This window comes from Pteronotus mesoamericanus, unplaced genomic scaffold, assembly GCF_021234165.1.
Source record: "Pteronotus mesoamericanus isolate MK-2021 breed Mesoamerican mustached bat unplaced genomic scaffold, CSHL_Meso_final scaffold_167, whole genome shotgun sequence".
Lineage (NCBI taxonomy): Eukaryota > Metazoa > Chordata > Mammalia > Chiroptera > Mormoopidae > Pteronotus > Pteronotus mesoamericanus.
The window spans coordinates 15,441,478-15,456,697 of record NW_026555308.1 but is presented as its reverse complement, the minus strand read 5'-3'; the positions used below and the strand labels follow the sequence as shown (position 1 = coordinate 15,456,697).

At 52.8% G+C, this 15,220-nt stretch overlaps 1 protein-coding gene and 1 pseudogene across 1 annotated transcript; one reads left to right on the top strand and one right to left on the bottom strand.

Annotated features, from left to right (window-relative positions):
- Positions 1-3,930: 3,930 nt before the first annotated feature.
- Positions 3,931-13,099, top strand: ASL (argininosuccinate lyase). Its single transcript, XM_054589670.1, has 17 exons — positions 3,931-4,013; positions 4,212-4,266; positions 7,104-7,298; positions 7,685-7,768; positions 8,044-8,100; positions 8,243-8,340; positions 9,516-9,593; positions 9,678-9,755; positions 10,166-10,218; positions 10,534-10,596; positions 10,778-10,892; positions 11,019-11,103; positions 11,214-11,273; positions 11,531-11,614; positions 12,454-12,534; positions 12,695-12,801; positions 12,905-13,099. Exons 2-17 carry the CDS (start codon positions 4,255-4,257, stop codon positions 13,047-13,049), a joined length of 1,395 nt encoding a protein of 464 aa, XP_054445645.1. The 5' UTR covers positions 3,931-4,013; positions 4,212-4,254; the 3' UTR covers positions 13,050-13,099.
- A 798-nt stretch (positions 13,100-13,897) lies between these two features.
- On the bottom strand, positions 13,898-15,011 carry LOC129083743 (ran-specific GTPase-activating protein-like; annotated as a pseudogene).
- Positions 15,012-15,220: the final 209 nt, after the last annotated feature.

Sequence of the window (15,220 nt, the reverse complement as noted above, 5' to 3'; positions counted from 1 at the left end):
TTGTTGGGTAGCATATTCTCTAAATGTCAGTTAAATCAAGTTGGGTAATGATTTTGTTTAGATTTTCCCTGTCATTCCTGATTTTTTAAGTACTGATTCTGTTATTACAGAGATAGGGATGTTAATAAAATTTTTAATTATAATTTTGGATTATTTGTTTATTCCTTTAGTTCTGTTAATATTTGCTTCATATATTTTGTAACCGTGTTGTTAGAAGTCGATCCATTTAGGATGCTTAGCACTTGATGATCTTTTTTAAAAATCCCCACCTGATGTGTACTTATTGATTTGAGAGAGAGAGAAAAAAAAAGAGAGAGAAGAAGAGTTTCCAGACTTCCTATAGTGTTTACATGGCATGTCTTTTCTATTCCTTTACTTTTTAACTTGTCTTTGTGGATTTTTTGTATACAGCATATAGTTGAACCTTACTTTTAAAATGCATTTTAACAATTTCTGCCTTTAATTGGAGTGTTTAATCCATTTCACATTTAGTATAAGTATTGATAGACAGTTGATCTTTGAGCAACGTGGGTTTGAACTGTGAGGGTCCACTTATATCTATATTTTTTCAATAAATACATTCAGTACTGTAAATGGATTTTCTCTTCCTTATGATTTTTAAATAACATTTTCTTTTCTCTAGCTTACTTTGTTGTAAGAATACAGTATATAATACATATAACATACAAAATATGTGTTAATCGACTCTTCATGTTATCAGTAAGGCTCCTGGTCAACAGTAAAGTTTTCAGGACTCAAAAGTTATACACGATTTTCAACTGTGTGGGGTTTGGTGCCTCTAACCTCTGCGTTTTCAAGGGTTAACTGCAGATTTTTGTCTATCATCTTGCTATTTTTTTCTGTCTGTACTTGTGTCATTTATTTCCAACTTCTTCTGGATTGAGAATATTTTAAAAGTCCATTTTAGGCCCTGGCCAAATAGCTCAGTTGGTTAAAGCTCATCCGGATACATCAAGGTTGCAGGTTTGATCCCTGGTTATGGCACATAAAAGAATCAACCAATGAATGCATAAATAAGTGGAACAAAAAGTCGATGTCTCGCTCTCTCTCCCTTTCTCCCTCACCCATCCTCTATCTCTCTAAAATCAATAAACTTTTTAAAAGTCCATTTTATCTCCTCTATTGGGTTTTTAAATATACATTGTTTTTTTTTTTATGGTTTCTCTAAGAATTACAGTATGAATCCTTAATTTATCCCAGTTTGCCCTGAATTAGTATACCTCTTCATGTATAATGTAAGAACCTTACAATAATATAATTCCATTAGTGTCCTCCTCCACTTTTATAAAACTAACAATATAATGTTATTATTTTTACGTTAAATAGTCATTTGTATTTAAAGAAATTAAGAGCAAAAAATCTTCCGTACATAGTTGTCTTTCCTGGTGTTCTTTATCCCTTCCTGTAGACCAAGCTTCCACTTGATGTCATTTCCTTTCAGCTTGAAGAAACTTCCTTAGCATTTCTTATAGCCTGGGTCTCCTGGCAATGAAATTGGGCACATATCATTAAATAAGGCTTACGAATTTGATCCAATCCCAGATATCATTTATTTGCATTATAGGACTCAGACAACACTAGCAATTCCCTGGGAATAGACTCCCTGGTCCTGAAACCCCAACATCCCCATCCCAGCAGTCTGCAGAGGAGCCCTGGGTCTGATGCCCTGGAAACAGACGGGCCACTGGCAGGCACACTACTCTGAGCCTCTCCTAGAGTCCCAGAGGTTTGTTCATGGGTGTCAGCGTTTTCAGAGGGAACTTGACTGCTTAGCTCTCATAAGTCTTTTATGCTAAGGATGTTTCTTCCAGGTCAAGGGTCCTGTTCATTTCAGTATCTACTGTCAGGGCCTTAGCTGTAGGCAAACTCCTTTGATTGCTTAGGTATTTTTCTCCACTGGCCTTTTATGCTGCCTCCTTGTCTTCTTCCTTCTCCTGAGTTCCTTCTCCCGGCCCTACAGTGGCTTCCAAGCTTGCTATTTGCAGTAAGCAAACCTAGGATGACAGTCTCTCTTCTGTCATGTGGTACAGCGTGGGCAACCAGACTGTCCCCTTCCAACTGGGTGCCCATGGGCACATCCTACAACCCTATGCCTTTGCAGCTTCAATTTATTCATCTTTAAACAGGACTGTTGTGAAGATGAAATAGAATTAATCATGTAAAGTCTTTAGTACAGAATCTGGACCATGGGGAGTGGCCCACGCTATTTTTTATTTTATTTATTTATTAATTTTAGAGAGATGTGCAAGAGAAACATCAATCGTTTGCATCTTGCATGCCTCCCAACCAGAAACATGGCCTGCAACTCAGGTATGTGTCCTGATGGGGAATCAAACCAGCAACATTTTGGTTTGCAGGGTGACGCCCAAACCACTGAGCTACACCATTCAGGGCAGCCACGTTAGGTATTGTGTTTACAGTCCTGCTCTCAAACATTTTTCTTAACTCCCTTCCCAGCCTCAATTCATTTGCCAAAGTATTTGGTTCCTGTATATTGCTGACTATTCAGGAAGGTGACCTCATTTTGCAGAGTATGGCTGGCTTTCACATTTGGCCTCCCAAGAATGAATACCAGGCCTCAGACACTAGCAGGTAGATCCTAGGGACATACTATATGCTCTTAGTTTTCAAGACCACATGGCTTCCTCACAGGCTTCCTTGTCCACCTAGTGGCCTGCTAGGGGTCACAGAGGTAAAATAGATGAGGTCTTTCTTCCAAGGAGCTCATGTCTGTGTCAAGGAGAAGATCCAGAAGCCACGAGTACAGGGCTCCGAATTCAGGAAAAGACTGCTAGATGCCTCTATGCTCAGGATTCCTTGGGTGCACCTGGATCCAGCATCCACCTGGGTCAGATGAGTCTCCCAACAGTCATGATGCTTGGCTAGAATCCTAGTGGACAAATGGGAGGTAGCAAGACAGACAGTGAGGGAAGAGCATTCCAGGCATAGGGGAGAGCATTTAAGAAGGCTTGAAAAAGCCTAATACATTCCAGGAAGTCCACTCCTGAGTGAGGACTAAAAACCTTCAACCCACAAGGCATCTCAGACATTGGTCTCTTTGACCTACAGGACCAAGACCAAACTCGTCCCCTTGACATTCAAAGTCCTTCACAATCTTGCCTCACCTTACTTCCCACCTCTGCCCTCCAGTCCCATCCTCAAATTCCTGGCCCTTTGTTATAGCCATCCTGATGCTGTCCAGTTCTATAAGCAGGCTATTCACATTCTGGCCTCCAGGCCTTTGCCCAGGCTGCTCCCTCTGCAGGGAATGTTTAATCTTCCCTAAGCTAACTCCCTCTCATCTTCCAGGACCTAACTCAGGAGACATTTCCACTAGAAGCCCTTCCAGGGAAGGAGTTTGAGGCTGTAATTCCCGTGCCTACAACCCAGCCTGTTATTTTTGTTGCCTAATTAATTATGTCAAGGAAATCTTCCGAGTATCCAACAGATATCCTCTCTGCTCTGTGCTGCTCTCTGTGACCTGTGACAGCCCCCAGCCCCCGCATACCTTGGCCATGCTTTGTTAAAGGCTCTTGAGGCAAGTGTCATTTCTTATGCACATTTCTTTTTCTGCAATGTCTAACTCTGTACCTGCCACACGGGAGATGCCTGGTACTTGTTTCTTGAACAAATGATCGCCATGCCATTATACATCATATACCTTGTGGGCCTGCCAGGCCCGGGCCAGCGTCTTCGCCTCTACTCCTAGCCCGTGTCTCCACTGTCCGCAGCACCTGCTGCCTAGAGCCCGGTTCCTCAGGCTCTGCACCTCGTAACCACACCCTGGGGCTGCTTCGCTTGCGGACCGGCGAGGGACAGCCCCGCCCACAGCCGGGTGGATGGGCGGAGGCAAAGCCCGTCGGTCCTTTTGAGATTGGTGCAGCGGCCTCCAGGAGGCGGGGACAGACCGCGATCGCGGCTGACGCTCTCTCCGCCAGAAAACCCCGCTGGCCGGCGGGCCAGGAACAGACGGCTGGAGCAGGCAGTGTTGAGTGAGTGCGCGGCGGCCGGCCGGACGAGGGGCGGGACGGGCGGGTGCGGTGGACGCCTACAACCGAGGAGCTGCTCACGTCCGCCTCCCCAAAGGCTGCGCTCGGCCCCCGCCGTGCCGCCGGACCTGAAGTCGGCTCTTCCAGCGGGACCCCGCCCGGGGGTGCCGAGGAGGTCGTCAGTCTAGTTTTGTCTTCCAGACCCGCAGGATCAAGGCTCCTGGACGACGAGGAACCACCCAACATGGCATCGGAGGTGAGTGGGACCTCGGGGACGCCGGTCCTGCAAGACTCCAAGCGAGGGGGAGGGGCGCCCTGGGGACCAGCCAGGATTGTGACCCGCTCACGGGATCTCCTGTTGCCAGACCTGCCGCCTGCCGCCCTCTTGGTTATTGCCCTTACTGACTCCAGGCAATGGTCACCTGCCAGAGCCTGGGAAAGACCTTTGCCCCTCCTGCACCCCTTCTTAGACGGGCTGTGTGGCAAACCCACCAAAGCACACTTGTCGGTAAGGCAGTCCTGACCCGACCTCCTGCTGTGGCAATTGTCACTGTGTTGCAGAATCCACACGACTCTGGCTTGTTTAAAGAGCCAGGAGGTAGGGGGGGGACCATGCCCTGCCGCGCCAGTGCCCAGAACTTCCTCTCTTCCATAGAGTCAGAGGACTCCTGAGTCTGAGGCGCAGATTCCTTTTCTTGGGCCTCAGTTGATTTAACTGGTGAATAGTGATAATAATAGTTATCTGCCTTCTGCTGTAAGGTACTAGATCATGAGGTCATTGCTTCGAACCTTCAGGTAATAGTGGCTGTTTGCTTGATGTCTATGGACCTGGGAAGCAGGAGGTATGGGTTCCTGTCCCTTCTGGCCCTCAGTTAGTTGGCAAGTCACTTCCTCTCTCTGGACCTCTTTGTGCATCTGAATAAACGGGATAAGAATACCTGCCCCACTAGCTTCTAGGTACAGGTGGAGGGTTAGGGGCATGGCCTGGACTTTGGAGCCAAACAGACTTGGTTTCTGAAGCAGTCACTCCACCTCCCTGAACCTCTTTCCTCATTTGTGAAAAAGGGGTGACAGTGCCCCCCTCATAGAAGGGTATAACAGCACATACAGAATGCCTAGATAGGTCAAGCAATAGTAGGTGTTCAGTAAGTGGTGGCAAATTTTACTCACAGTAACAACACTGGTGTTTTCCTTGTGCAGTCTCAATTAGCTGTTACTCATTTATCCCAGCCTAACCCAGCGCCCCCTGCCCCTTGCCCTAAAAGAATCATCCTGGCCCTGATGTTCGCTGCCTTGGAGCAGTACCCTCTCCCACCACATTGGCTTCCCCCTCTCCTCAGTGCCCAGGTTGTGGCACCTCATTCTGACATCCTCTTGCAGTCCTTTTAAGCCTGCCAGTGGGGAGGGAGCTTGGCCATAAAGCAGAATGGGTTGCTTTCAGGATACCAGGGTGCCAGGAGACCTCTGCTTGCCCCAGGCAGTCCTGTGGGTTGGTACTAATTGGTTTGGCTGCAGCCCCACCTGTTAAGCAGTTGTTATTACTAACAACCCAGGCAGGGAGTCCGGGTTGTGGTGGCGGGGGACAGGGGGAGAGGTGGTGCCAGGCCTCTGGCTGAGGGGCAGGCTCACTCCCCATCCTTACTGGCTGGCCCTGGCCCTGGCCCTCTGGCCCCAGTAGTCAGGACTGGGGCCCCATGTGGTGCTTTGCTGAAAATCAAGGCTTGCTGGGGCTGCAGAGGGGTAAGGGGCAGGCCCAGTTCAAAAGGCTGAGGGGGTGGAGGCTGCTTCTGCAGGGCAGAGTCCTCTGGTGGCCAAGGCTGCTGGGCACTGAGGGGTCAACTCACAGCCTGAGCCAGAGCACGGTGGAGGCCCCATGATGCACAAAGGAACCAAGCTAAGGTACACTCTGGCTCCAGCAGTCCTCAGCTGTTCCTTTAATAATACCTAGAATTTATCGAGTCCTTGTTGAGTGCCAGGCACTGTGCTATGTATGCACTTTGCAAATTTTATCACACTGATAGAAGGGCAATACTGAGGCTTTGAGAGGTTATATAACATGCCCATGGTCAGGTGGCTAACAGAAGTCCAAGACAGAGGACGACATGTCCCCAGTGGCCATTTAAGCCCCATTTCAGAGAAAAGATGCCAGTGAAGTAGCATGCACACCTCTACCCTGGCAAACTCTCCTCCTGATCCTTGGCACTCTGGGCACTCGGACTACTTCACAGGTGTTCTGTACCCCCTCCCCCACCTGTCCCATGCCCTGGCCTATGCCCTGTTTCAAAACAGAGGTGTCTCTATCCCATCCCTCTGCCCTTGGCTCCTCGGGGGCAGAGGGTCAGCTAGTGACCTCCTAGAAGGCCAGTGATAAGCTGTGTCAGAGGTACTCTCCAAAGAAATTTTGGTGAGGGGACCTCAGGTCCTGCCCCGAGCTATGGGAGAGAGATGCAGGTAACTTGAGCCTGATGAGGTGCCTCAGGTGCCTCCATGCCAGTCTCTGCAGCAAAAGTTCAGAACAGTCTGGCAGAACGTGGGTTTGGAGCATGGGCTTTCTTCAGACTGCTGGGTTGCAGTCCTGGCTCAACCGCTCACTGCAAGGGCAAAAGATATGTAACGGCTCTGGGCTTCAGTTTTCCCCTCTCTGTACTGGGACAGTATTAGCACCTACTTCAGAGGGTCGCTGTCAGTACATGCCAAGCATTTAGAACAGTGCCTGGGAAAACAGTGCGTATCAGCCAGTATTATTATCACTATCATGGTACATCAGAGCTGGGTCCAAACTCTGGATTCTACCTTGTTCGGTGGCAGAAAAGGCCCCAGAAGTTCTGCCATGGTCTCAGGGATGCCTCATACCCTTCCACCAACTCCCTGGAGAAGCATCACGTGGTGGGAAAGAGCCCTAATGTCAGTGTCCAGCCACATTCCCACACTCGCTCTCTGAGTGACCCTGGGCAAGTGCCTGACTCTCTCTGAGCCTCAGTGAGACTGGTGCCCACTGCCATCACACTTGGTAACTCTCCTGAGGGCCCTTTGTGAGAGGCGCTGTTCTCAAGGTGGTGGCAGGGGATTAACTGCTCCTGCTTTCCTGACCAGAGTGGGAAGCTGTGGGGCGGCCGGTTTGTGGGCGCAGTGGACCCCATCATGGAGAAGTTCAACTCGTCCATCAGCTACGACCGGCAACTGTGGGAAGTGGATGTGCAGGGCAGCAAGGCCTATAGCCGGGGCCTGGAGAAGGCAGGGCTCCTCACCAAGGTCGAGAGGGACCAGATACTCCAGGGCCTGGACAAGGTACTCTCCATGCCCCAAGGTGCACCTGAGGGCCCCTTTCTGTGGTCCCGGCCTCCCACCAAATCCGCGCGCACAGGAGGCAGTGTCATCCCAAGCCCCTTACATCCCCTTGTGCTGATGATCCACCTAGAGAGGCGCCCTTTACCCATGTACTGTGTCTCTGTTCACCCTTTAATGCCCGTGGCCCTGTGGCTCACGGGCAAAGGGGCACGGGGCCTGAGATGCTCCCTTGGGGTGAGGGCTGCACAGGCATCCCCGGTGGAGCACTCCCAGGATGCAACTCCAGTGCAGGGACATCAGCGATCAGGGGAGGCAGGGAACAGGGCCTGCCCCCTTGGTTGCTGTGCGTGCCAGCCTGACCCCTGGGTTGCTGCCATCTGCTATAGGTGGCTGAGGAGTGGGCCCAGGGCACCTTCAAACTAAATCCCAATGATGAGGATATCCACACGGCCAATGAGCGGCGTCTCAAGGTAGGACTCCTTCTGGCCCCCCAGCCCCCCCCCCCACCTTGCTTTTGGCCACTTTGAGCACAAGCACTGTCATTCTGTTCGTTTTGTCATTGACAGAACGTGGGTAGGACCTCAGAACAGGAGGCCTCCGCAGAGATGGCAGAGACTTGGGCAGGACCAGGGGCCCCGGGGGCTGGGAGGGACAACTACAGGGTAGGGAGGAAGCTCACTCACCTGGGCAGACCCCGCTGGGCCGTGAGCAGCAGACTCTGACCCATACCTCCCTCCACCCCTAGGAGCTCATTGGTGAAACTGCAGGGAAACTGCACACAGGACGAAGTCGGAATGACCAGGTACTGTCACCCCTCCGCCCCCCACCCGGTGCTGCCCTACCTTGGGGAGCTCAAGCAGCAGAGTTGGATCTCAGCAGTTGTCCCAGCTCCCTAGGGAAGCCACACATCTATCTGCCTCAGTGCCACCTCCTCCTCTCCACAGGTGGTCACAGATCTCAGGCTGTGGATGCGACAGAACTGCTCGACGCTCTCTGCCCTCCTCCAGCAGCTCATCAAGACCATGGTGGATCGGGCAGAGGCGTGAGTCCCTTGGGGACACCCAGATGGTAGAGAGGGGCATGAGGGCAGCCAGGTCTCCTCTCCTGAGACGGCAGCTTGAGTACCAGATCCAGGTGGCAGGGGTGAAGAGGGTAGAGGAGCCAGGCCCCCCGGTACCGGGGATCCCAGAACTCCTGGACTGAGTGAGACGGAGCAGCCAGGAGTAGGGCATTTCTTTCGGTGTCTCCAGCCTCCCTACCAGCCTAGCACAGCAGACAGGGCAAGCTCGCCCTTTGAGGATTCATGAGCGGGAAGCCAAGGCTGATGCCCTGAAGCTGAGGAAAGGGCCCGGTGGCACCTGGGGCAGAGAGAGCCACTCCTCAGCCTGCCTGTGCCCCTCATCCCCATTTCCACCCAGCACGGCTGGCAAAGGACAGATCCAAAGGCTGCCTCTCCCCAGCCTCATCCCAAGCTTTGGCTTCTGTGCCCTGACGACAGAGAAGTCCCTGTTTGGTGTCAGGGACAAGGTTGACCTCTCCTTTTTCCCAACCCCTGTTTCACAGACCTCACCACCTGGGGGAAAACAAGGGCACTTGCACCGTTGCCCTGTGGGCGCTGGGAGGAATGAGTGACTGCTAAGCGTACAGGGTTTCTTTTGGGGGGCAGTGAAACATTCTAAAATTGATGTGGTGATGGTTGTACATTAAAGTATACACGTTAAGTGGGCGAATTGTATGCAAATCATGTCTCAATAAAGCTGCTTATTAAAAAGAACAAACCAGAACCACCCCCACAGCACCTTTGCCTCTGCCCCGCCTACTCTGAAGTACCCTCAGCTCTTCTGGGGTCCTCGGGAGCTTCTCACACTCACAGACTTGGCTCCCACTGCCGGGCGGTACGCGCTGTGCACCTCCTCCCCTGCTCACATCCAGTGGGAGTTGGAGAGACCCGACCTGAGGGTATAATCCACGCTTGGTCTTGGCCAAGCCTTGGCGACTGGCCCCATGGCCCTGGTCCTGGATATATCGCCCAACTTCTGGTCCCTTCTCTTACAACTTGCTTGTCCCCAGGCTCTCCCTCATGCAGGCAGATCCTTTGTAGACCTGCTCTGCTCTTCCCTGGAGGCGCCCAGGCCTGCAGGGTCCAGGTGTCACAGGCAGGCCTTGCCTGAGCCTCCTGAGCCCCTCAGGCACTGTGCCCCTACTCCTCCCCCGCAGGGAAAGTGACGTCCTCTTCCCAGGGTACACACACCTGCAGAGGGCTCAGCCCATCCGCTGGAGCCATTGGATCCTGAGGTGAGTGGGACCGCGATGGAGGACCTGTGAGGGGGGGAGGGCCCCCAGGCTGCCCTGACCTTCTTGTCCCCTGGCTTCCCATAGCCACGCCGTGGCACTGACCAGAGACTCTGAGAGGCTACTGGAGGTGCGGAAGCGGGTTAACGTCCTGCCCCTAGGGAGGTGAGTGAGGTCCCAGTGCTCAAGTGTGCGTGGGGGCAGGGTTGCTGCGACGCAGTTAGCACGGCCCTTGGGGATTGACAGAGGAGAACAAAAAACGAGGCAGCTCGCCTTCCCATCCAGGGTTCTTTCTACGTGGGCAGGCAGACCCTGCATAGACCGCCCGGTTCTAAGACGTGGACGGCCAAGCTAGCAAATGTGTCAGAGCAGGGCCAGAGCTCCCCAGAGAAGCTCCAGAGAGCCAGCCAGTTGCCCACAGCCTGCCATGTTCCCTGCGCAGGGACAAGTGTCAGGCACCAAGCTGACTGGCCGCAGCCCTGGCAACCAGGGCTCAGCTCTGAATGGACATGGGTGTATGTGCCAGGGCCTCCTTACCAGGAGCCCTGGTCACTCAAAATCCCCTGTCCCCGCAGCGGGGCCATTGCAGGCAATCCACTGGGTGTGGACCGGGAACTGCTCCGTGCAGGTAAGACCCCCACCCCACCCGGGGGGTCACCCTCAGCTTCTCCGGGGTCTTGTGGAGAGAAGGCAGGAGTCTGGGTGAAACCTTTGTTTATTACCTATGGACACTGAAGATAGAGAGGCAAAGTACATTCAGGGCTCCTGCCTCCCTCCTGGGACCTGCATGAGAGACCCTCACCATACCGCCTGTGCCTCCCTTTGTCTCCTCCCTGAAAGGGGGTGAAGGGGAGGGGGCTGGGCATCCTGATTCAGGATAGAGGAGGCCCCTCTTTGCCCTCCAGCCCAGCCCTATTGCCTTCCCTTTTCCTTCCTTGTCCAGAACTGAAATTTGCGGCCATCACTGTCAACAGCATGGATGCTACCAGTGAGCGAGACTTCGTGGGTGAGTCCTGGGGGCCAGCCTGCTCATCCCTTGCGCTGTGCTCCATCTTTGTCCCCCAGTCCCAGCTGTTCTCCAGCCTCGTCCCACCCCCTATATGGTCCACCTGGAGCTTTTCCCAGCTGGGTGAAAAGCAAGAGGGGCCTGGTGACCAGACAGCCTGCTTTCCCTTCTCTCCCACAAGCCGAGTTCCTGTTCTGGGCTTCGCTGTGCATGACCCATCTCAGCAGGATGGCTGAGGATCTCATCCTCTATGGCACCAAGGAATTCAGCTTCGTGCAGCTCTCTGATGCCTACAGGTAAGGCTGCACTCTGCCTTGCCCCAGCTTTGCTCCCACCCGCATGGCTCCGTTCCTCTCCACCCCAAATGGCAGACCAGCCAAGGGGCAGAGGAGCTCCTTCAGCCCCAGCATCTCTGTCCCCAGCACTGGAAGCAGCCTGATGCCCCAGAAGAAAAACCCAGACAGCCTGGAGCTGATCCGGAGCAAGGCGGGGCGAGTGTTTGGACGGGTGAGAAGGGCAGGGAGTGGAGCAAGGCCTCTGGCTGTCCCAAAGGGTCCAGAGGAAACTTCTAGGACCAGCTCAGAGGTTCAGCCTCTTGATTCTTACTCTGCCCTCAGTGTGCTGGGCTCCTGATGACCCTCAAGGGACTTCCAAGCACCTACAACAAGGACTTACAGGTGTGAAACTGGGGGTGGTGGAGGAGGGACCCACCTGCGTATACACCACATGCCAGTTCTCAGGGCCCTGGCACTGCCAGGCAGGGGCCCCACAGAACTGTCACCTTCCATTCTGTGCGCCCAGACCTTGCCACCCTGGGAGCGTTCTCTCCCTTGGTATGGGGCGTGAGTGCTGAATGTTCCCAGGGAAAGCAGTGGGGATGCCTCAGGGGAGGATGGAGCTGCTGAGCCCTTACCTCCTGCCACGTGCCTTCCAGGAGGACAAGGAAGCCGTGTTTGAAGTGTCCGAAACCATGAGTGCTGTCCTCCAGGTGGCCACTGGCGTCATCTCTACGTTGCAGGCAAGACACGCCTCTTCTCTCCTAGGCCCCTAAGCTCTGGGATGGGTGTGCCAGGAGGGTGATCTTGAAAGGAGGTGTCAGGTGAAAGGAGTTGGGCGGGGTGCGGCGGGGGCAGTCCAGAAAGCCGGGGCACAGGGAGGGGGGTATGTGCTTGTTCTTGCCTTTGAGGAATAGTGAAAATGGGTTAGACTCAAGGAGTTCCATCACCTGGCCTGACCAGATTTCTTTCTAAATCGTTTTATTATGGGAAATTTCAGTATACAACAGTTGAGAAAATGTATAATGAACCCCTACGTACCAACAATCAGCTTCAGCAATAGTCACCTCATGGCTACTCTTGCTTTGGCAGCTGTCTTTACCCACTCCCTACCCACCCCCCTTATTGTGAACCAAATCACCATCTTCATATCCTTTCATTCCTAAATAGTTTGGGATATGCCTCTAAAGCAGTGCTTCTCTAAGTGTGGTTCTGGGGCCAGCAGCATCAGCCTCACCTGAGAAGTTGACAGATGCGCAGTCCCAGGCCTCACTCCAGATCTACTGAATCAGAAGCTCTGGGGATAGGGCCCCGTGATTTGTATTTGCAAGATATCCTTCAGGTGATTCTGATGCACACTAAAGATAAGGCCTCTGAAAATGTAAAGGCAACTTTGTGTGTAGCACAACTAAAAATTATCAACAATTATGAAAAGATGGCTCAAGCTAAGAGAGCGGAACAGAGTGGGTAAGGGTGACTCTGCCCAAGGCAGGAGACTTCCTGGCTGAGGGGTAGGTCCGGGGCTGGCAGCTTCAGGCCCCAGAGACTCCAGGACTCACCACTCCCCCGCCTGTGTCCCCAGATTCACCGTGAGAACATGGCACGGGCTCTTAGTCCTGACATGCTGGCCACTGACCTCGCCTACTACCTGGTCCGCAAAGGGGTAAGTGTGGGCCACTGGGGTTGGGGACAAGGGGTGGGCGGGGGGAAGGACACGGATGTCCCCCTCCTCCTCAGGGGTAGGGGTGGTTAGGGAGGGCACAGGCTCCCATTGGGAGCCCCGGAAGCCTGCCTCAGTGCGGCCTTCTGTTTGGCACCTGCAGATGCCATTCCGCCAGGCCCACGAGGCCTCTGGGAAAGCAGTGTTCATGGCTGAGACCAAGGGGGTCGCCCTCAACCAGCTGTCACTGCAGGAGCTACAGACCATCAGGTGCAGCCCCCTCCCCTCTCTCTGCTGCCTCCCAGGAGACAAGCCCAGGCCCTTGAGGATGGGGTGGCTGGGCTGCCCTAGCCCATCTCCTTCTTTTCCCCAGCTCCCTGTTCTCCAGTGACGTGAGCCGCGTGTGGGACTATGGACACAGCGTGGAGCAATATGCTGCCCTGGGTGGCACTGCGCACTCCAGTGTCAGCTGGCAGATCGGCCAGGTGCGAGCACTGCTTCGGGCACAGCAGGCCTAGGTCCCCCCACCCCGCTCCCAAATAAAGTGGGCCCCAGAAGAGGCTGCTGCTTGTTTCCTGCCTAGCATGACTGCCCCCGTGGTGGGCTTTCTGGGGTCGGTGGGGAGGCAGTGGAGGTCATCAAGGAAGTGGAGAGACTGGACAGGGATGGCGAGTCATGGCACGGGCTGGGGGCATTGCATCTCATCAGAGCCTCTGTGCCCCTCAGACCTGAGTCCCTTTCACTGTGGGGCATCACAGTGACTTCCTGCCTTGGGTATCTTGGCAAGACTGGCCTCCCTGGACCCCTGGTGGGACCTGATGGGCTTGGTTACGCAGTCAGTCAGTTTCTGTCTATCCTTCCTCCCAGTGTCCCCTCGGCTCCCCTACTCCCATTCCCTCCTGGTTAACCCACGCTTCCCTGGACCACAAGGCACAATTTCAGGGTATCATTGCCCTCCTGAGGGGAATGGGATATTTGATGTGTGATGCCTGGCACTAGGTAAGCTTCATACACAGGCTAAGAAGACGCATCCACCGTAGAGTGATGTGCAGAGAAATTTCCAGGCACTACTATGGAGGGGCACAGACAGTGGTGCTGAAGTCAAGGGAGGGATGCCACATTGAGTCTGCAAGGGGCCTGCGGCCAGGCCTGGCGTACAGCAAGTGTTCAGTAGCAGTGAGTCCCCAGAGCCAGCGGAGATGCAAAGATTTCTAAAGGTAAACTAGAGGAAGCTAAACTAGAGGAAGAATGAATAAACTCGCCTAAGTGATTCTGGGAGCAAAGAGAGGACTTTGTCAGTTAAAGAATCAAAACTCCAGCAGTGGGGACACAATACTAAATTACAAAAAGAGTCAAAGCTATGGGTCACAGATAGAATCTTCTAGAGTAGTGGTTCTCAAAATATGGTTCCTAACAGTTATCATCATCACCAGGGAACTTGTTAAATATGCAAACTTGCAGACCCCACTGAGACTCTCCTTCATTCCTTTTTTTTTTTTTTTTAAAGGTTTCCAATGTTGTTTACTCACTGTTTTTGTTGGCTATGACTAAGTGTTTCCTCTATGGAAAAGAAAGTACAGTACATTTTCATGACTGGGGAAGAGATTTTCTGAAGTCATCTTCAGTAGGGCAAAAAATTAGGAAGAACACAGTTCAATGTTGGAATCCAGTTCTTTTTATAAAGCCCCATGTAAAAACAAAACAGAACTAAACAAACCAAAAAGAAGGGGGAGGGTAAAGTATTTTTTAATAAAGGAAGGAAAAGAAAACAAGGGCACAGCAGAGGACTACTGCTTCTCCTCAGCTTATTCCTTGGTCTCCTTGTCTTCAGACTCCTCTTCTCTCCTCCTTCACCGGAGGAGCTTCTAGCTTTTCAGCCCCTTTCTCGGCATTATCATTTTTTTTTCCCCCAATCCTGCTTTCTCTTCTCTCTCTTAGATCTCTTCCCTGCATTCTTCAGACTTTGTCTTTAATTTCTGTGCATTTCAGCATTGAGGAAGCGGAAGGCCCGCAGCTCCCACTTGGGGCACACATGGACACAGTCGGCATGGGTGTTCCAGACCCAGGGATGGGTCACTGCCCACGATTGGCCTCAGCTCCATCGCTGCTGTGATGTAGTGGTTGGCACATACTTTCAGGGTCTTGTCCCTCCTCACGAGGAAGCAAATAGTCCGCTTCTCCTCAGGCTTCAGGAGTTTGACATCGCTGGTGCCCCGTTCCTTCCATTCCAGGACAGCGTTCTTTAAAGCCTGTCGGAATAGCTTTGCCCACATTTTGAAAAGCTCCTCGTCATCATCTTCCCAGCGTTTAATTTCTTGCTGGGGAAGAGAAACTATAGGCTCAACCTGGGGGGTGTGGCTGGACTCATCTGCATTCTCCAGGGCGGTGTTGCCATCCTCCTCATGGGTGTCGTTGGCACCGGCAGGCTCCCAGAGGCTAGTGTTGCTCCTTCTTTCCGCATCTGGCCCTAGGGTCTCCCCCCCACCCCCCGAGACTTTAAATCAATTCTGGGTGGGGGGTCTAGCGTCCCAGTTTAACAAGCCCTTCCAGTAATTCTAATGTATGCTCAAGTTTGATAAGCACTGGTCTCTAGAAACTTATTACACAAAGTTGCTTCAGACCAGCAGTGTCAGCCTCCCCTGGGTCCCACCCAGACCTGATCTGCATTTTAATGGGTTCCCCAGGTGCT

Bases quoted from the DNA above. Each gene is read 5' to 3' on its own strand.
- ASL (XM_054589670.1), top strand. The intron at 10,597-10,777 runs GTGAGTCCTGGG...CTCTCCCACAAG, and splicing joins CAGTGAGCGAGACTTCGTGG to CCGAGTTCCTGTTCTGGGCT. The intron at 10,893-11,018 runs GTAAGGCTGCAC...CTCTGTCCCCAG, and splicing joins CAGCTCTCTGATGCCTACAG to CACTGGAAGCAGCCTGATGC.